Source organism: Acomys minous (genome assembly GCF_964271855.1).
Source record: "Acomys minous genome assembly, chromosome: 17".
Taxonomy (NCBI): Eukaryota; Metazoa; Chordata; class Mammalia; order Rodentia; family Muridae; genus Acomys; species Acomys minous.
Window position 1 is genome coordinate 32,525,896 of NC_140500.1, and position 22,065 is coordinate 32,547,960.

Consider the following 22,065-nt stretch of genomic DNA (forward strand, 5'->3'; position numbering starts at 1 on the left):
CATTTGAGTAGCATTCCCACCCTCCCCATTTAAAAGAAAGAAACCGTGGGGATGGATTTGCCTTTTGGGTGAACAGCAGGTACCTGTTCTCTCCTAGCCTTTCCCAGTACAGTGATGAGAACATGATGGATCCCTACAACTTGGCCATCTGCTTCGGGCCCACCCTCATGCACATCCCCGATGGGCAGGACCCTGTATCCTGCCAGGCGCATGTCAATGAAGTCATCAAAACCATCATCATCCACCATGAAGCCATCTTCCCCAGCCCGCGGGAGCTAGAGGGACCTGTGTACGAAAAATGCATGGCTGGAGGGGAAGAGTACTGGTAAGGCCCCCTTCCTCTTAACAGTACCATTAGCAGCATCCTCTTGTTGTTAAGAACAGTTAGAAGGCTCCCAGTTTTCTCATGACACTCAGGCTGTGCAGCATACGTTGTTTTCCATGCAAGCTTCACGGCAGTCCCACATGAGAGACAGATGCATCAGTCACAATTGTGTAAGTGATAAAGAATAAAAACACACCTCCAGATAGCCTAAGACAAATGTGCATTTGCAGTTTAGGGCTGTCCTCAGGTGTGGCTGGATCCAGAGGCTCAGCGGTTGCCGGCAGGACCTAGCCCTGCAGCCTCCACTCCTTGGCTTTGCTTACTTCTGTGCTGGCTTCTCTCTCAGACAGCCTCTCCCTTAGTGGCTTTCAGAAAGCAGACAGCAACTCCAGCGTTGTCACCTACTCTCTGGGCAGCCCCAACAGAAGAAGGAGCTTCTCTTTCCCAGATGTGCCTATAGGAAATTCCTTGGCATTGTTTCGGGGTTCCATGTGGGTCTGAGAGGATCATATAATGTGGTGGCTGGCCAGGTAACCTTCCTATCTCAGGAAGCAGAGGAGCGTGTGTCCCCACATGAACCCCAAAAGCTGAGAGTGATGCCTCCAGTCACTGACCCTCCTACTCAAGGGTTTGTGGGTCCTACCTCAGGTCAAGTCATCAGTTTAGTAGCCCTCTTAGCTGGTACAGGGAGAAATAGTTAAGAACCTTTTCAGAGCCAGGCCTGGCTTCCTTCTCTAAGCTACTCCTGAAAGGGTGAAGATGGATGTGTGTTTACACTGTAAGGCATGACTATGCAGATGCCGCCAATGTATACCAGATGTCTCAGAAAACTGGTGTGAAGAAAAGCCTTCACATTGAAGGGATAGAAGACCGTGCGCTAGAGCTCGGTGGAAGAGTGCATACTTTCTGCGTGGGAGGTCCTGCCTTGGGTCCTCAGCACCAAAATAAAACAAAAAAGGTCATTGTTGGCACTGGACGAAGGCTCAGCAGTTAAGAGTACATCTAGCTCTTACAGAGGATGCTAGTTCAGTTCCCAGCACCCCAGGCTGGCGCCTCTCAGCTGCCTGCCGCTCCGGCTGATCTGATGCCTTCTCCTGCCCTCCACAGGCGCCTGCGCTCATACACATATCTCCTCCACTCTCCACATACAAATAATTTTTAAAATAAAGCAAATGCTTTTTAAGGTAAATGTTTAAGGAAATTGGTACGGTTGCCCTTGATTTAAACATCACACAGGGTATGCATATATTAAATGATCACATGGTATCCCGCAAATGTGTATAATTTCTATGCTTTTTACATCATTTACACTTTTAATTAAAAAGGAAAAGTCAGTGGGGGAGGGAGGCTGTAGAGAAGAGAAAATTAAGCACACTGCTTGGAACCAGCTGAATGCTCCTGCTGTAACGTTGTCCCCAGCCCAGGTCAGCGCAGCAATCGGTGCCTGCAGGGAACTTAGGCATTTCAGCTTGGGTTTTTGAAACAGAGTCTCACTATTTAGTCCAGGCTGGTCTTGAACTTGTGATCCTCCTGGATCACAGTAAATGCTGAGATCATAAAATAACTCTACCATGTCCAGTGGGAATTGGGGTGCTCCCGGATGCTTGGATTGCTCCGTTCTCTAGACGTACTTAGGAAACTGCTTCAAAGTTGAACATTCCTCCCCAGATAGACATGAAGGGCACGGTGGGATCTGCAGCTTTCTATCCTGACACTACACAAGACCAGCGTGCAGCTACAAAGCGCCATTTCTACACAGAGAGAAGCTAAACACACACGTCACAAATATCTGTCCCTGTACAACACACAGTCACCATTTTTACACTTTTCTTTATTTCCCATGAGACTGGCATGCTAGTAATTATTTGGCAATTTTGAAGGCATTTCAGAACCTAAAAGGGAGGCGAGGCTGAAGGTCTCAGTACAGTGGATGAGATCCAGGCATTCATCCATGCCTCCTCACCCAACCACCACACGGCATCCTCTAGGGTGTGCATCTCCAGGTGGCAGAGATGGTGCCTGAGGAGGACTAGCTCCAGTGGGAGGACCAGAGGCACACTGTTCTAGAAGTGGCCACTGAGGCAATCACAGGCCATCAGGAAAGCCTTCCCAAGGAAGTTTAAAAAAGGACCCAAGCCAGCAGCTTAATCTGGGGCCAGCCCACTGAAGACTTCACCAAGAAAGTCCTAGGCCTGGAGCACTCAGTGGAATGAAAGTGGCTCAGTTTGTTGAGGCGTGGTGTGTGGCAGGGGGGCGGGGCGGGGCCAGGCTCCACAGCTCCACAGCTCAGCTGGAGCTTGGATCTCGTGTTCTTGCTTTGGATCTAATCCTGGAGGCAATGGGGAGTTTTTCACCATATAGTCTCTATTCCTTTTTGTTCTTTTTAAAGCAGAGCTTCATGTAGCCCAGCCTGGCCCCAAACTCATTATATAGCAGAAGCTCATTTGAACTTCTGCTCCTCCTGCCTTTGCCCACTGAGAGCTGGAATGACAGGCGTGTGCTACCAGCCCAGGCTTACATTGTGCTGGAGATGAAACCTGGGCCTTTGTACACGCTAGATGCTGCCAGCTGAGCTGCTGAGAGCTCTCTATTCTTTTTAATGGCATCATAAATGTCACCTCCTCTAAAGCCATCCCAATCACTCTCTGTTGGTCCCCTCCACTGCTCTCATCTCAGCCTGTTTCTTTACTGTAAATCTTTATTTTATCTTGAAGCTGTTTTGTCCACTGGCCTCATTACTTCCCTCCCTAGAATGTGAGCAGTAAGGTCAGGGACCTGGCCCACGTGATTTGTCATTGTGTCCTTCCTACTTAATACAGTAATGTGTATTAGAACCCAGTCAATAGCTTGATGGGTTCTCTCTCTCTCTCTCTCTCTCTCTCTCTCTCTCTCTCTCTCTCTCTCTCTCTCTCTCTCTCTCTCTCACACACACACACACACACACACACACACACGGAAGACCCTGGCCTCCAGAAGCTTGCCACTGCCATCTGAATCTCGCTGGACACATAAAGATTTCAGCTCACTTCTGCGCCTGTACTAGAGTACTTGAGACTGGGTCCTCCATAGTAAACTGAAATCTATGTGGCGCAAGGTTCTGAAAGCTAAGAAGTAGAGCACAGATGGTGAGGGCCTTCATGCCACACCGTCCCATGGTGGAAGGCAGAGGGACAGAAAGTGTGAAAACAAGCAAGATAGCCCAAAGGGCAGGCCTAGAACATGTAGTAAGTCAGGTCTCAGGATACCTAACCCCTCCGTGACTGACATCAATCAGTTTCTGATAACACAGCCCTCATGGCCTAATTGCCTCTGCTTAGGTTATATCCCCAAACACAGTGACACTGGGGATGACGTGTGGGACACATACTCAAGCTGGGGGTCACTAAGGGAGTATTCAAGAAAGCACCCAACATGTCCTCTCCCTGTGTTTGCTTGCAGTGACAGCCCACACAGTGAGCCAGGGACTATTGATGAAGTTGACCATGACAACGGTACAGAGCCTCACACCAGTGATGAAGGTGAGTAGGGGGAGGGTCTAGGCCCAAAACCTAAACAAACAAACAACAACAACAAAACCCTCACAAGGACTTCCATACTTACTCGAACCAGCCACAAGGCCAGTCCCCACAGCCCCACAGCTGTCCAAGCAGCCCAGATGCCCTTCAGCCTGGAGAGGGACCCAGGAAAGCCTTAATGCATGCCTTGAGTCTCAGCACAGGCCCACATACAGCAGATCCTGGTGGCTGCTGTGCATTTACTACATACTGCACTCCCAGCCCATGTCACCCTCTGTGTGTCCTGCTTGGGTCAGAACAAATCCTCAAGAGACAAGTGTCTAAGAGGAAAGCGACCTCTCTCTCTCTGCTGTTCCTGGCCCCAGCCCAAGCATCTGCTCTGCACCAGGCCTTTGCTGGGATCCAGAATGTGGTGACGAATGAGGTGGGTCCTGAGGGAGTTCCTGATCTCTCAGCAGATCTCAACAGATTGGAAACAGCACCTTAAGAACAGCCTGACAGTGTGAGGTTGCAGGGACATCCCCAGTGCACCTGAGAATTACCTCAACAGTGAAGACTGTGGAGAGAACCAGTGTGTGTGTGTGTGTGTGTGTGTGTGTGTGTGTGTGTGTGTGTGTGTGTGTATGTCTGTGTGTAGAGAAAGGAAGGGACCCATCTATCTGATTCCTCTCCTCCTGCCAGATGAGGAACAGAGAGCCATGCTGGTTTCATAGAAATCAGACTACACAGATGTGCAATCTGAGTAAAATGGGTTGCGGCCTCCTTACCCACGAGGCCTAGTAGGAAGAGTCTGGGTAAAAAAAAAAAAAAATCTCATAAGGGCCTCATGCTTACTTGAGCCAACCACAAGGCCAGTCCACACAGCCAGTCAGCTCTCCAAGCAGCACAGCTGCCCCTCAGTACCTGAGGGACAACTAAGGTCTTTTATCTCCTAGAAAAATGGCAGGAAGATATTCTGCCGTTAGGTCCATTGCCCATTTTAAATTAATCTTTCTAGTATTGAGTTGGAACAGCTCTTTACATATACTAAATATAAGTTCCTTATCTCAAAAATGTTTTCTTCCATTATGAGACTTACTTTTTGCTTTCCAAATGGTATCTTTTGAAGCACAAAAAGTTTTAATTTTGATGAGGTCCAATTCCTCTGTTTTTTTTATTTTGCTGTTCATAGTTTTGGCTGTATTCATGAAGACCCTTGTCTTGCCTTCTTTCGTGCAAGATGTCTTCGTTACTTTAAATTACTATGATAAGACAACATGACCAAGACAACACTTAGAAGAAAGAGTTTATTTGGGGCTTACAGTGTCAAAGGGTTAGAGTCCAAATCCTACTGCCAGTGACACCTTCTCTAACAAGGCCACATTATTTCTTCCTAAACAGTTCCACTAACTTGGGACCAAATATTCAAACACACAAGCCTGCCGTTCTTGTTCAAATCACCACACAGAAAAGGCAACCAACATTTCACCACAAGATGGACTATTAGCTGTCAGGGGTTTTGTTTTTTGTTTTCATAAGTATCTGTGTATGAATGTATTTTCATGCATATGTGTGCATGTGCACTGATGCACATGAAGACAAGAAGAGGGATCATGAGTGTCCTCCATGATCACTGGGCTCACATGTGTCAGCTGGACTGGAAGCCAGTCAGCCTCTACCCCTCTCAGAGCTGAGGCCACAGGCATGTGCCTGATGCCTGGCTTGTCTCCTGGGTGCCCAGCCTCGTGACTGTGCAGCAAGTGCTGCTAATGGCTGAGCCATCTCTCCCACCCAGCAATGAGGTTTTCAGAGTCATTTGTCAAGTCCAGGAAGCTTCTTCTGTTCTTACTCTGTGGGGTGTTTTGTTAGGGAAAGGTGCTAAGGTTTTTCCCCAATGTTTTTCTCCATCCATTGAGTTGATTACATCATCTGGGCTTTTTTTTTTTTTTTTTAAATTTTCCTTACTGGTAAGATGCAACACAATGGTTGAGTTTTTAGATGTTAAACCAACTTTACATTCTTGGGATAAATTCTTCTCAAATGTGGAGCACAATTCCTTTTACACATCCCTGCATCCAATTTGCTAATATTTTGTGAAGGAAAAATTTCATCCATATTCATAAGCGCTGTGAGTCTGCAGTTTTCCGGTGATATAATCCAGGTTTTGTACTAGATAATCCTTGCCTCATGAAATGTGTTGCCAAGTGTTTCTCCCTCTTGTGCTTTTTTGGAAGGCTGGGTGAATAACTATTATTGTAGAATCCAGCAGTAAAGTCGTATGGGGCTGGGCATTCCCCTCTCGTTAGTCCTCAATGGTTGCCTCATTCTCTTGGAGACTCATTCGGGTTTTGTATTTCTCTTTATAAAATGTATGACCGATGTGTGTGCATGTGCATGTACATGCATGATGGGCAGGCTTTCTCCTTCAATTTGTTGAGACAGGATTTCTCGTGTTTCTGCCACGGGCCTGCTAGCTGGCCTGTGAGCTTCTGAGTGATTCTCTTGCCGTCCACTCCCATCTCACCACAGGAGTGCTGGGATACAGATGTGCACCACTGTACCCAGCTTTCTTTTCTTTTCTTTTCTTTTTTTCTGCATGGCTTAATAAGGAGAGAACTGAGGTCATCAGGCCCATACAGCAAGTAGTTTTACTCATGCACCATCTTACTGGCCCCAGATGGTCATTTTTTGTTGTTGTTGTTTTGTATATTCATTTATTGGGAGAGCGGTGCCTGTGTCGTGCCCTGTACTTCCAAGCTTGGAGGACAACACACAAGAGTTGGTTCTCTCCTTCCACCATAGAAGACCCAGTGATGAAACTCGAGTTGCTGGCCTTGCTGACAAGCCCCCTTTCCTGCCGGCGCCAGGTGGTCTATTTCCCAAGCCGGTTTCAGTAGTCTGCATCCTTTAGAAATGTGCTCATTTTACCCAACTTTCTAATGTGTTGATATAATTGTTGGTAATATTTCCTTATGACACCTTTTTTTTTCTCCAAAGTAATAACATTAATGCTACCCTTTTGTTCCTGATCTTACAAGTTTGATTAATGTGACTTTTTTTTTTATCTTATTTACTTAGCCAAAGTTTAGTTAATTTCATTCATCTTTTTCAAAGAAGCAGCTTGAACTTTGTCTATTTTCCTACTTTCTGTCTCTTAATTCTATTGTATTACTCCCCTTTTCTCTTGATTTAGCTTTAGTTTGCATTTCTAATGTCTTAAAAAAATTTTTTTTAGATTCTAAGTTTATTTTTAATATGTGTTTTGCCTGCATGAATGCCTATGTGCCATGTGCACACAGTGCCCGTGGAGGCCAGAAGAGGACAGTAGATCCTCGGGAGCTGGAGCTGACCTGTAGGTGCTGGGAACCGAATCCAGGTCCTCTGAAAGAGCAGCCTGCTCTTAACTACTGAGCCATCTCTCCATCCCTTACACTCTCTGTGTTTGTAAGGTGAAGGCAAAGGTTATTGATTTAGGATGTTTCTTAGCACAGACATTGCAAGGGCTTTAACTGAACCCATGAGGTCTGATTATGTTGTTGTGTCCTTGTTTTCACTCAGCTTTTGAAAGTTTAAGAGCCACTGAAAGAATCATGAATGGACAGAGATGGAAATCTAGTGCTCCAGGCAGCATGGGGTGCTCATGTACAAATGGACAAGGGGGAAAAGGGCTCATGGGAAAGTGAGGTAACACACACACACACACACACACACACACACACACACACACACATACACACACACACACACACACACACACACACACACACACTTGATATGGAGCCGCATGTAGCTCAGACTAGCCTTAAATTCCTGTTATCCGACCTCTGCCTCTCAAGTGCTTAGATTATAAGTGTGCATTGCCACACTGGCCAATCTGGTTTCAGTAATTCTGCAATGGAAAACAAGGATCTGGCATGCCAGCTCCCTATGGACATTTCAGATTTTTGTGGTTTGTTTGTTTGTTTGTTTGTCTAATGAGATAGGTCATCACTATGTAGCCCAGGCTGGTCACAAACTCATAGTCTTCCTGCCCTGGGTTCCAGAATGCTGAGATCCCAGGTCTGTGCTTCTGAGCCTGGTACCCATTGGACATTCTGAGAAATCACATGGCTCGCCTGAGGTCAAACAGTGGGGAGGAGTCTGAGCCTGGAGCCCTGGGGTCGCAAGCCTCAGCCCGCATGTGTTCATCAAGCCTGGTACCCATTTTTCCTCACTGAAGCCCAAGGCTGTTTGAGTCATGGGCCACCCCTTTGTCCTCACAGATGCACTTTCTCTCGATTTTCTTCCAGAAGTGGAGCAGATCGAGGCCATCGCCAAGTTTGACTACGTGGGGCGGTCCCCTCGTGAACTATCCTTCAAAAAAGGGGCCTCACTACTCCTGTACCACCGTGCCTCAGAGGACTGGTGGGAGGGCCGTCACAATGGTGTGGATGGACTCATCCCTCATCAGTACATAGTTGTACAGGACATGTGAGTGAGAACTGGGGCCTTCTGTGGAGAATGAGGTAATAGATTAGTGATGTCTGGAATGGGCAGTAGAAGGGGAGTACTAGGTTGTACACTGGCACTTTGTTCTCCCAGGTTCAATATGTTTGATGTTCCCTGAGAATGCTTATTTATTTTTTTCTAACTTCCTTTAAGTGGAAATCCATGGAGGAAGTATGCATGCTACTCACAAGTCACAACCATGATCTCTGGCATCCCATAGTCTTTTCATATCCCTCCACTATCCTGAGATTTTCCTGTAGTCAGTGGCCAGCTCAGCACCCCTAAGGGCCCAGTCTTCTACTCCAGATGTGACTTTCCAAGGGGATGGAGAAAAAACAGAAACCCTTGCTTTCTGTTAACTAGGTGTCATTTGGATGATTTAAGGAGTTAAAAAGCCACACATCCCAAATATCTACCATTGCCAGCAAGTTCGGGAAGTCCATACTTTGTGTGAGGTTCTTCCTGGGCTCTCAGTCCCTTTCAGCTTGGATAAGCTCAGCAGAGCTAATCTTCCTGGAAGCTGCTATGGAGCTGACCTCCATGGGAAGAGAAACCTTAGTCTATGCTGTGATGTTAGAGGGAAAGTTCTGAGCTCATTGAACAAGGCCAAGGCCAAGAGAATGATAAAGGGGATGCTATGATAGAGGGCCCCCTGTCAGCCTTAGGGTCCACAGACCTCGAACAGCAGGGACAAGTCACTGGAAGGAGGAGGTTATAGAAGGAAACTGGCAGGGCACCCTAAAAGCATGGGCTACCTCACAAGTATCCTGCACCCCAGATGGGGAGGTAAGGGACTGAGGTAGCTCTCCTCCCTTACTTGGTGCTGAACCTCTTTGCATAGAGCCATGTGAAACTCAACACCCAGTACTCTGTGCCAGGAGACTACCCTGTGTCCAGCTTACAGTCTCCAGCCCCCATTTCTCCAACCTGTCTCCATCATTGAGAGAATCTAGGAGAGAAAACAAGCTAGGAAAAAAAAAAAAAAAAAAAAAAAAAGGAAAGAAACAGTGAAATAGGGATGGAATACAAAGGTGCCACCTGCAGGCGAGCCTGACTATGGGAGCATTGTGGCGGGCATGTGTGGTGGCAAAGGGTGCATCCCGGACTGCTGATTCAGGTAGCCAGAGGCATGGGGACAGCTTTGAGGAGTTCTGGCCATCCTGAGCCTTCCTCAGGAACCACCTCCAATTCATGTCTCTCTTCTCCCCAGGGATGATGCCTTCTCCGATAGCCTGAGCCAAAAGGCTGACAGTGAGGCCAGCAGCGGACCACTGCTGGATGACAAGGCCTCCTCCAAGAATGACCTCCAGTCCCCCACAGAGCACATCTCTGATTACGGCTTTGGGGGGGTGATGGGCCGGTAGGAAACGCGGGTTCATTTTTGCCTCACTAGTTAGTGCCCCATTTGTTTGTTCGTTTGTGTCTGAATTTGGGAGAAGCTGAGAGGGCAGGAAGGGGAGGAAGAGGCTGCTACAGCACGTTCATCCTACAAGCTATAACCTTGAGTACGGCTGCGTGGGCTGGCTAGAAGGATCCAAGAATTCCAGGTGTGAGCCCACCCCAGCTTTGGGGGAAGGGGGGCGTTAAAGAAGGAAGAGGAAGACATCTGCTGAGATCATAGAGGTTTTTATTTTAAATAATAATCATAGGCCAGCCTGGACTGCATAGTAAAACTGTCTGAGAGAGAGAGAGAGAGAGAGACATGAGAGAAAAATTGGCGAGTACTTTTGTTTCTCTCTCCAACTCCTGTATCTCCTTCCAGCTTTCTGCTGAAGATGATTTGTTATACAATATTCTTTAAATGTAAAGTCCCCACCGTCTCCCATCCCTGAAACACACCACTTAAACAGAGAGCTCACACCTCCCTTTGTGCCAGTGAAATTGATACCCGACTCCACCCACATGTTTGGTGGGAGCAGATAAGCCAGTATCTTCACAGAGGCTGGGCTGTGTCACATGACCCTTCTGCCAGCAAGGAGCTGTGCAAGTCATTCTGGGAACAAGAAAAGAGAAAGAGCTAACAGTCTCTCGCCCTGCTTCTCCCCCAACCCCTTGCCCTCTTAGAATGTCAAGTCTGTGTGCCCGCTCCCCGCCCCGCCCCATAGCAGCAGGGTCATGTGATCAACCCAGTCTTTGCAGAGAGATTGAGACACCTGTGGCAGCATACAGTAGGAGCGTACTCAAGACTGTTTTAGTTGAGGTCCTGATGCCTCTTTCTAGAGCTAAGTCTATTCAGTTCAGCCTTGGACACTGCAAGATGATAGACTCCACGGGAAAGTTGAAGACTGGGGTCCATAGATAAGAGTGACATGGTCCCCTGCTCCAGGGAGGGCCATGCCATCTCCTGCCTCTCTCCTCTCCTCCCTCTTCCCGCTCTCATCTTTTTTCCTTTTCCTTCCTGAAGCCTCTTCCTCCCCAGCACCTATGCTTTTGTCCTATGGGGCACCCACAGGCTTGCTTAGCTTTGCTGGGGGCAGAGGGCAAATCGCCACCAATCCCACGGGACTTGGTCCGTCCCTAGTACGCTGTCCCTCCCTGCCGTCACCCACATCCAGCCTTCCCTCCCCCTCACGAAGGCCTATGTATCTTGGGTGACCTCAATAGGACACAGCAATCTTTAATCCACTCAGATTGGGGCAGGAACGGGATAGTCCGTCCATGTAGCAGATTCCCAGAATGGATCTGGGAGAACACAGGAAAGCTGTGGCAGACGCGGGGTCAAAGGCTTGTGCTTCCTGATAAGCAGCTCATAACCTTTTACGCCAGTAGAGCCCCAGCGGTGGGAAAGGTACCCACAGATACAAGGCACACTTTACAGTGGGGTGTTCTCTCTTCACTGACTTGTTTTCCAAGACATGGGAAATCCATATAGACAGTTTTGCTCTTGGGGGGTTGGTGGGTGATGACAATGAACAGCTGTTTCAATCCCGGGGGTTCCCTCTTGTGCTTACTGTGGCCTTTTGGTTCAGCCAAGCCTCAGTCTTTCGAACCAGCTAGAGTCTGAAAGGCTTCAAACTATGTGTTACCACAGCTAGCCACAGCATTTCCGGTTTGAAATCTTCCTGCCCCAACCTGACTTAGAATTTGGTCTGCAGTGCTGCCTGCAGCCAGCCTGGCTCCAGCTCTCAGCGCTCCTCCCTGGGCCAGCTTGTTTTTCTCCTTTAGGGGAGGTGTCATAGTCTGAGCTGGCCCTTTCGTTGCCAAATTGTACAGTCTGGCTGTTTGAGGCTTCACTGTGCTAGCGCCTCTAGAATAGCGTTTAGCTACGGCATGGGGGTTGGCTGGCACATTCTGAGACTGGCTAGGGTTGACTTCTGCCCCATGCTTCCCGCCCCTGGCTCCTTTGCAGAGTGCGACTACGGTCCGACGGAGCGGCCATCCCCAGGCGCCGAAGCGGGGGCGACACACACAGCCCACCCCGGGGCTTGGGTCCCAGCATAGACACGCCACCCCGAGCTGCTGCCTGCCCCAGCAGCCCCCACAAAATACCCCTCAGCCGGGGACGGATTGAGAGCCCTGAGAAGAGGAGGATGGCTACATTCGGGAGCGCTGGCAGCATCAACTACCCTGACAAGAAGACGCTGGCAGAAGGGCTCTCCATGAGGTCGACTTGCGGCTCCACGCGACACAGCAGCCTAGGGGACCACAAGTCCCTGGAGGCTGAGGCCCTGGCAGAAGTAAGGGCCCCACAGAGGACAGTTAGGCCAGTGAGATACCCAGTGGGCCAGAGGGTGGAAACTGCTAAGTGAGGAGCCACAGTGGCCTTGATGGGACTTGAGACTGAGCCAGACAAGGCAGTGAGTTGGCTTCCTTCCCATGCCACAAGCTAGGGCTCTGTAAGACTGGAAGACCGCCCCCTCACCCCCCCAGTATCCAGGCTGGAGAGAGGGTCGCTGGAATATGGGGCTGAGGCAGTGGCAGACCTCTCCACAGGATGCTATGATTGAGTCCATGGATCCACCCATGCATGTATCCATCTTTCATTCAGTACTCCATTTATTTATGGATTTAAAAATTTTTTTAGATTTATTTATTTATTATTATGTAAACAATCCCCTGCCTGCATGTACACCTGCAGGCCAGAAGAGGGCATCAGACCACATTATAGATGGTTGTGAGCCACAGTATATGGTTGCCAGGAATTGAACTCAGGACCTCTGGAAGTGCAGTCAGTGCTCTTAACCTCTGAGCCATCTCTCCAGGCTCTTATTTATGGATCTTGCTTGAACATCTGTTGTGTGACATTCACCATGCACAGTGAAGTACAGTGGAGACATGATGTCCTTTGGCCCTGCCCCTTTGACCTTATAGTTGAGGAGAACTGCCAACCCAAAATGGCAGCTGAGCCAGGTGTCTTTAATAAGCAGGCGGGGCGGGGGAGAGTATATCACAGTTTGAGAGTCTACAGTTTGGGAGTAATTGCCTGGGAAGATATGTCCGAGACCCGAGGGGTGGGCAGGACTAAATAGCTGAAGCAGAATGGAAGACATTGTAGCGCTTGCAGGGTATTTTGTTTGTTTTCGTCTTACGTTTGCTTTTCCTGTATTGGCCAGATGAACATAACCATGCTTTGTACACACCTCTCTCAGTGTTGTCTCTCATTTAAGAGATAACAAGGACTAGCAGATCCTTCAGGCTGCGGGCAGCCTGTGGTGTTGATAGCCTTTGAATACCATTCAGAAGGGGATGAGGTGAACTTGCGAGCACCTGAGCATGTCCCTACAAGAGTGCAGGGAGGACCCTCAGAGACCACCCTGTCTGGATGCAGTGCACCACCAGCTAAAACCCCACACATGGCATTTACCTCATATACTGACGCCTACTTCCACGGAGTCCTTGGGGCCACTACTTCGGCATGGGCCAAGCAGAGGAGACAGCCAACTTGGCCTTCTGCCCTCGCAGGCTAATCTCAGCCTCAACCATCACCCTAGAACCTAGTGTCTTTCTAAGATTCTGCCGATCACAGCAGGCAAGGGTGTCCTAAAGCTGGCTCGGGGCCTGTCACATGCAGTCTGGGGCACTGTGCCTAACACATCACAGACAGCTGGGCGATGCCAGTGGTATGAGAGGAGTGTTCTGCAGTTAGTGTCACTCATGCTGTGGGCCTCTGGCCCAGTAGAAAGGCGTATTTACCAGGCATTTTAGAGCTTTGCAGTGTTTTGTTGTGCATTATGGATCTCTAGCAAGGACCTAGGGTATCCCAGCTCCAGATTTCTTTAGTTTTTAATCTGAGGAGCATTAGCCTAGGCCAAGAAATACACTTAGCAACACTATGCAAGTTGTCAGTGTGCGCACCCACGCTGACTGGATGGTGCTTTTCACCGATGGAAGCGAGACCGGAGCTCATGGGAAACTGTGAAAACAGTCAAGAAGACACTGGACAGCCACCCATTTCCTCAGCTTCGTTTCTGAGGAGCCCCCGACTTTGTTGGAGTCAAAGAGGAGGTGCTATGGAGAACCCCCAAAACAGCAAGTTGATTCACCCTAGATTCCCTGGTCTCCGCTGTAGAATTAAACAGTGTAGAACTGGAGCCCAGGTAAAGAGGCTGTTTTAGAAATGGGCAACACTGTCATCCAAAATGGGGAGGAGGTGAAAACTGAGTAGGTCCCAACTGCATCCCTCAGTCCCCAGTGCCTCTGTGCAGCTTCACCTGGCAGACTTATGCATCCCTCAGACTAATGCAAGGCTGCAGCCTAAACCCCCAGCCCCCCTTTCTCTGAGCTTTCTGTCTTTCCCATTCATGCTCTACCAGGGATTGGGGGGGAGGGGGGGAAAGAAAATAACATTTTAGTTCTTGACATTTTTACCTTTCAGCTTCCATTGGATTAGAGCAAAAGGAAGGGATTCTGGGTAGGGGGTGGGGGCAGCAATAGGAGACTAAAACCCAGAACAGTGGTGGAGGCTGGGGTGACCCTGCACAGTGTGTGTACAGGAGGCAGGGCGAAGAGCCCTTCCTGCAGAGTTACTCACAACTGAGCTTTGGATAAAGGATCCCCTGAAGACCCAGTCTTACAGCTGCCAGCACAGTGTGCGAAGGGTTAGGCATGATGGGGAAGCATAAAGGCTGGTGTTAGTCATTAGCAAGACACAGAAAGCAAATAAGATAGAATAGGATAGCCTGGGACAGTGAGGTGAGCAAGAGGCTGGTTGGGGACGGGGTGGGGTCTGGCAGGAAGGAGACTGCCTGCAGACCCAGGAAGGAGAGGATGAAGACTCCGGGAACAGAGACCGCTGCAGTATCTCCGGGCTCCAGCCCCAGTGCTCTCCCCAGAGGCCTGCATCCCTTCCCGGGCTGGCCTTGGGTTGCTTAAGAGCAAGTATCTCTTAGTAGCCAACATTGCTCAGATTGCACATGGCACCTGAGAGTGGAGGGTTTTAAGACAAGCCCCTTGTGCCCTCCATGGGTTCTGGGACAGATCAGCCAGGGTCACATCCGTTGGATGTAGAGGCAACCCCCTTAAAAGCCCTGCAGACAAGGCCTCTTGAGCTCTGAGGAGATGGATGAGCACTGTCTGGCAGTTTGCAGAGCGTCCTCCTGTCCATCCTCTCATCCACCACATCTTCACAGCAAATGTGGGTTTTCAACAGACGGAAGGAGTGCAGTTCAGAGTGGCTGGTGCTGCCTTCAGCCCTAGCCCTGCCCTGCACTGGTAGACAAGGAGCGAGCTCAGGCTAGCCTGATGTGCCCTTCCTCTGTCACCTGAGGTATTCTGTTTCTGATGAGCCTACAGATACAATGATGTACTATGTGCCATTTACGATTTTTTTTCCACTTTTTAAGCAAGAAATGAGCCTTTTAGATCATAAGAGAGAAGTGGTCTTCCTGTCATTCTAGGATGCATGGTGTATGCTCTGTGGATGGTAATTTCCCTATGGGTAAGGATTTCTTTTAATTTTAAAAACTGACAGAGGACTATACAATTCTGTAGGGTGGAGTGTGATGTCTCAGTATCTGTATGTCTTAAAATGAACGACTTTCATTTTTCTCATTTGATTTCATGTGTGGGTGTTTTGCCTGCATGTGCGTGTGCAGTGGCCACAGAGACAGATGAGGGTGACAGACCCCTGGGACAGGAGGTACAGGCTGTTATAAGCCACTGTGTGGATACTGAGGATTGAACCTGGGCTTTTTAGAAAAGCAACCAGAGCTCTTAGCCACTAAGCAATCCTATCCCTCCACCCTAAGATAAAGGGCTTTTAAGGAAAACAAAACAAAACAAGCAAAAATAACAACAACAACAACAACAAAAATAAAAACAATGGCTAGGGCAGAGACTCTGGAAACAAACTGCCTGTGTTCTGACCTGCATTGTCTTGTTATTTAGCTCTGTGACTCTGGGCAAGGTACTCGACTAGTCTGAGCTTCCGTTTCCTTATGAGTGAACTGAGTGCGGCAGCTGTCCCACCGTATCAGTAGATTATTAGAAGCTTTGAGTAAGTGCTCAGCCAGGTGCCAGGCCATTCTCTTTGCAAGGATCTGATTGTTCTAGACATTTGTCAACCCACTGTGGTAGGTACTATAGTTGTCTGCGATTTACCAGTGAGAACTCTCAGGCTCAGAGAAATACGTGCAGTTCCACAGCAAACAGGTGGCAGAGGCGGTTTTTGAATGAATGTCTGTCTGATTGCCACAACTCGATCTGCCTTTATCACGGTGACTTCCTATGCAGGACAGGTACAAGGAATCCTCATGTTGACTCCCTGAGTTGGTTACAAGACCCCCCTGGGGTCTGATCTCCCTCTGGGCAATAGAGCTTTCAGAAAGTGTCCTCTGGAAGGCCTTGAACTGGCTAGCATCCCTGAAGACCCTATGTTGACCAGAGCTCTCTCTCTCCCCCAGGACATCGAGAAGACCATGAGCACCGCTCTGCATGAGTTGCGGGAACTTGAGAGACAGAACACCGTCAAGCAGGCACCAGATGTGGTGCTGGACACCCTGGAGCCCCTGAAGAATCCACCAGGCCCCATCAGCTCAGAGCCCGCCAGCCCCCTGCACACCATTGTCATCCGAGACCCGGATGCTGCCATGCGCCGCAGCAGCAGCTCATCCACTGAGATGATGACCACCTTCAAGCCGGCCCTGTCAGCTCGCCTGGCTGGTGCCCAGCTGCGTCCACCCCCCATGCGGCCAGTCAGGCCTGTGGTCCAGCATCGATCCAGCAGCAGCAGCAGCTCGGGTGTGGGCAGCCCAGCTGTGACACCTACCGAGAAGATGTTCCCCAATAGCTCGCCGGACAAGTCTGGCACCATGTGACCTGCAGGACCGGTGACACCACCGTGGCCCTCTGCAGCACACCATGGCCTAAGGTGGCCTCGGTGGCTTCCATTCGCTTCCCAGGGATCTCCTGGCCTTGGAGGGCAGATCCTAGAAGGTCAGCCTGGGAGTAGGGTGTGTGCCGGCGGAGAGCAGAAGCCCAGGTGCTTGCTGCAGCTACTACTCAGCCATGTGAATGCCACAGCCCAGGCCTCTTGTGGGCAAAAAGACATGCCAAGGAATGCTGGAGCAAGATCAGTCCCAAGGACAATATTTCCTAAGATTGAGGCAGATGCTTACCAGCTTCTCATATTGTCACTGGAAAATTATTCTCTTGGTATTCTCTACATACGTATATATGTGTGTGTATATAAATACGTGCATATATACCCATATGTGTACGTATGTGTCTGTAGGTGTGTGTATATATATATTTATGCATCTATATACATATCCTAGAGAGCTGGACATACATACATGCTAACTGTATATAGACGCTCCTTTTTTTTTTTTTTCTTTTTATGAAACTTAGATTTACCTCAGACCCATGCCACCAAACATTTCCCACTGTTATTCGGTGGGATATGCAGGGACTTCTCTGGGAGAACTTAGAGGCCCCACAGTAACTGCGAACGAAGCAATATACCACTAACCTGCAGAGACACAAAACCAGAAACAGTCTCCAGCTGTCTCCAGAAGTCGTGGCCTTCCAGAACAGTCTGCCCCTCAAGGAAGGGTGGGGCAGGCGATACACCCAAGCAGGCTGCTCCTAAAGGTGGGGAACCCTCATAGAAAACCCCTCATCCACCCCTAGAGACCCTGCCCTGCCACCCAGAGGCCAAAGGTCAACTGTACCCCGAAAGGCAGGGGAGAGGTTGGTGTGAAGACCCTCGAGTTTGTATACAGAACCAAGATGGTGAGGTGCTGCGCGCCATCACAGCATTACCTGTGGTTGGGGGAAGAGAACAATGAAAACCAAACAGAACCCAACCAGCATGGAGTATTTCAGACCCTAGAAGTGCTGTAGGGATAAATCTGTGGTGACTATACAAGTTTTACTTCTCTCGTCTTCAAAATATTTAATGTTTTTCTTCTTCCTTATTCTACTAATTATACTATACTAGATTCAGAACAAAATGGGCGAGGAGGTGATGAGTGAACATTTCACTCATCCGTTGAAGGTGAATCCCATTTCTGTTCGAGATCAGGTCCACAGTCCAGTGCTCAGTCAGCCCCTGGCCTCCACTTTAGGAGAGCTGCACTGCTGAGAAACACCACAGGCTGAGGTTTTATGAAAACAGAAGTGTGCCCCACCCTCCTTCCCTTCCTCTTCTTCCATTCCATCTAAAGCAGTTAATGTAGAAAAAACATGGTCGTAGAAACAAGGTATGTGATTCTGTAATACCACAAAAGCCTTCTGCATGGCTCTTGTTTGATTCTATTTTATCTGCATTTTTGCTGTCTCCATTTTCCAGTTATTTCCAGGTTATTATTATTATTTTCTGTTTTGGATAATGCACCACAGGTAAATCTAATCCTAATGGGACTATTTCTATTCTCCCTGTGCATGCCAAACCAAGGATCTTTTCCCCATATCCCTTCCCTCTCTCACACACACACATACACACACACACACACACACACACATACACACACACACACACATACACACACACACACACACACACACACACACACACACACTGGTTCTCTGCCTGCCTCCAAGTTTTACAGTCCCAAATCCAGAACTTGAGTCACAGCCCCATAGGAATTATGTGACCCTTGGGTACAGCACTCTTGTCACCTACAGATGATTTGAAACGCCACTCTTGGCATTTCTGCCACCAACTGCTGGACCCTTCATTTAAAGGTAACCTGCCCCATTCCCCAGGGGAAGACCTAGTGAGTCGCTGATACTTGAGTCTGGGGAGAGTGCCCATCTGCCGGGCCTGTAGGGTCAAAATTAAGAATGGGCACAAAATGAGACTACCAGGGAGATTCCCGAGCCACCAAGCCTTCCTTCCCTCTCAACTGCTATGGTGGGCCCTCTGTCTCCGAGCACATAAAGATATCTCCATTTTATAATTGAAGAGAATAAGGCCTGGGGGTGCGCTAGGACCTGCACAAGATATGACAGCTGCCCTAGTGGGCTGCATCCGGCTCAGGAAGCCCTCATTTCTGCTATCTCTGCTATGCATCCAGGAGATAAGACTTCTCTTTTGTATCCCAGGGCTATTATTCCCAGATTTTTAAGTCCACTCACCTCCCAGGCAAAAGTGCAGCATTCTTTGCCTGGATACCAGATAAAAGCAAAATTGAGTTTACAAATCTATTACCCGACACACCTAATGCCAGTTATGATGTGCAGATTTGTCTCTGGGTTGACTTATTTCATCTTCCTTACTGCCTCTCCCAAATGTCCCCAAAGCCGAGTCTCAGCTGTTTTCCTCAAGCATCTATTTTTTCCCCCATTGGCAAGTGGCTGATGAGTTCACATTTAGGGAAGCACACACACACACACACAGATGGCAGACGAGTCCCCAACTCCTCCAACCCCGAATCTGAGCTTTGATGCAGAACAAATGGAAAAACACTGTCCACCCCCACCCCCAACACACGCCTTCATCTGGTCCCCTGCATGTCTCAGCCGCCCCCAGGCCGCAGTTCAGTCCCATCCGTGTCTATCTAGTGTAAGCATCTCCCTTCCAACTCCTGCCTGGTTCTAGTCCACTATATATTGCTGTATTTGTTAAATGCTGGAAAGTAACTGTTAAAATGTGAAACTGTAATTTTTTAAAGAAGGCTACAATTACAGTATAGCCAATGCCACTCACCAAATCTTTGCACCTAGTAGATAGATCGATGTAAAAAAAAAAAAACAAAAAACAAAAAACAAAAACAAATACCAGAAACCTAATTGTACAGTGATTGGGGTGGGGGGGTGTAGTAACATAGTTAGTAGTCCTCAGTATAGCCAAGGGTACAAGGGGAAGTGGTGTCTACTGATGCTCATCACCATTATTGAAAGGTGTACTGATCAGTTAGTTGATAACGGGCATTTTTTTTAACCTCCAACTTACCCCCGAGGTCAAGCTTTTTGTTTTTGTGTATAACCAGTGTTCAGTCTGTTTTAGGAATGAACCAGCAAGATGTTCATTTAATTAAAACTGACCAAAGACAATTAATTCCTGGTCTAGTTTCCTGGGCACCATGTGGCCCAGCTGCCGCTAAAGACCTTTTCTCCGATCAATTTGAGAACAAGCTGAGCTTCCGACCCCACTCACCCTCCCCGCCCTCCCTTCTCTTTTCCTCGTCATCGAGCTGCTCTGAGCTGTGGGATCCTGTGAACAACTGTCGCCTCTCTTTGTTTTCAGTGCTAACTTTTCACCTTGAAGCGCCTTTTGAACCCCGGACCGAGCGCACAACCGGAGGGAATGTGGGTGTGGGAGTTAAGACTAGGGAGTCTTCTCTCTGAAGTCACTAAACCAGGGGTCAGGAGGGAAATGGATTCCTAAGAAACGGGAAGGTTTATTACACCCAGTGAAGAAATCAAATCGGAGCGGGAAGAGATACAGGAAATGGAGCCATCCCTTGGCTACTGGCTGGAACCAGCAGTTCAGAGATCTGCCTTATAAACACTTTAAACTGGTTTGTGGTACACACAGGGGAGCTGGTGGGAAAGAAGCCTGTACACAGGGCTCCCTTCGTTGGCGTCTCCTGGAGTGCCTTGTTGGGTGCGGTCCTTTGGTCTTCAGGAGGCATGGATGCAGAGGATGTCTTGTGACCTGGTATTTGGGCATCGAGTGGTCAGCACACAGACATTCCGACCAAGTGCTGGAAAACCCCAAGGACTAACACCATGGTCCTTCCTCTCAGCCTTGCTGTTTCTAATTCCTCATCTTCCTGATGGTTGGTTCCACACGGGAATAAAACACCTCACTCTCCTAAGAAACCCAGAAAGGGGTGGAGGGTGGTGTTGCTTCTAGCTGTGGTGATGGGTCCTGCTGGACTGGGAGGGAAAGGTGTGACAGGGAGGAAAAGGCAGGAAGGGGCGAGCTGAGGCGTGGCTTAGCCGATTTTCTGCTGTGCAGAGCTGATGCCCGACGGTGCATGTCCACTTCCCTGGTTCTCTGGGGTCTCTTCTCCACTGAGCTGAATTCGAAGTGGGGAGTTCCCCATACTCCGAAAGCTGCCCAGGGAACTGCCAGAAGGGACTGTCACTGTCAGTCTGAGACCTCTTAGCCTCTCTGACGTTGATCTGCCAGCATTCTATTGTCCCATCCTCTGGGACTACTGGCCAAACAGCCATTGCTGTTCTTTGCTGACATCTCCTTTCTGTGAGAACTGTCCCAGGCCAATCACAAAGCTGTTCCCTGAAGTGGAACCGCCGGAGTGCACTTTCCTTCCCTAGACGGAAGTGGGCCGAGGCCAGCTCTGCTGCCCAGGCCCTCATTCCAGGCAGTGTGACTGTTTACATGTTGGCAATAGGTTTGCTTCTGATTGCTTCAGAGTGGCTGGTCTATTTTGTTTTCCTTTGCTTTTTCTTCTTCCCCCCAAGTTGTGACAGGAAAAACAAACCGAAAACACCCTAGGAAATTGCTGGTTGCCTGTCCCCCATGTGATGCTAACTGTTGCCCTCTTCTGGGTATCGTTTCTCTACCTTATGACCAAATGCCCGTCCTATAGAGTGTCTGACTGGATCCTCTGTTGCGTATTCTGATGGTGCCTGCTGGTTTGATGTGGAGCTATTCCTGTGAAATAAAACAGCTTAACTTTTTCTCAAACATATTCTGTGGTTGTTTGCAAGGGTAACTTGACACCTTGTGGGCAGAGAGGGCCCAGAGTGGCCTTCCTACCCTTCAGTCCACTCTGCCTGCGTGCTTCCTCTCTCTCGGCCAAGATTGCAAGGACTGACGGCTTCAAGCGTATAGCCCCAAGAACACGGCCAGGGAGATAGGCTTGGGCCTGGAGAACTAGGACTAGGAGGAAGCAGGAGCTGCTCAACCTTCCAAGAAGTGCCCTGAGAAAGCAAGGACAAATTGCCAGAGCCACAGGGCGCTAGTGTCTCGCATCAAGGCATATGTAAAATTTTAGCATTCGTTGTCTAAACACAATGTACCTTTTAGATAGGTGTGTGTGTGTGTGTGTGTGTGTATGTATACACACCATTAACCTGTACTTTCTGTCCCAAGCCTTAGGTTACATTCCCTCAGGAAATCTTATTGAAACAGCCATTGAGGTAGTTGTTATTAGACTCAATCCTGTACCTTTTGGAGGCTAAGTAGCTTGCCCAAGCACGGTAGTGTAGGAGTGAGGATTTGAAGCATCTATTTACCAAGCTGTGCACTTTTCATGTGTCTCATGCTGCGTCTCACTATGTATTCATGGCCCTAAGACTGGGTCAGGTATCCTTACCTAGAAAATGTCTTCTAGCAACCCCCAACCCCCCACCCCCCCACTCCCTCCCCCCACACACACACTCTCCCGTAGTCAAGAAAGACTT

The 22,065-nt window shown here is 48.8% G+C and overlaps 1 protein-coding gene across 5 annotated transcripts in view; it reads left to right on the forward strand.

Annotated features, from left to right (window-relative positions):
* The window catches only part of SRGAP3 (SLIT-ROBO Rho GTPase activating protein 3), a 229,215-nt gene extending 207,869 nt beyond the window's left edge, over positions 1-21,346 (forward strand). For 4 of the 5 annotated variants that reach the window (XM_084765997.1, XM_084765993.1, XM_084765994.1 and 1 more), the window contains 6 exons: positions 98-325; positions 3,764-3,843; positions 8,109-8,289; positions 9,518-9,667; positions 11,657-11,984; positions 16,149-21,346. In XM_084765997.1, coding sequence (XP_084622123.1) covers positions 98-325; positions 3,764-3,843; positions 8,109-8,289; positions 9,518-9,667; positions 11,657-11,984; positions 16,149-16,562 — 1,381 coding nt within the window. In that variant the 3' untranslated portion in view covers positions 16,563-21,346. The remainder of the gene's footprint in view (positions 1-97; positions 326-3,763; positions 3,844-8,108; positions 8,290-9,517; positions 9,668-11,656; positions 11,985-16,148) is intronic. The other variant, XM_084765996.1, reaches the window with a different exon arrangement.
* The last annotated feature ends 719 nt before the right edge of the window (positions 21,347-22,065 follow it).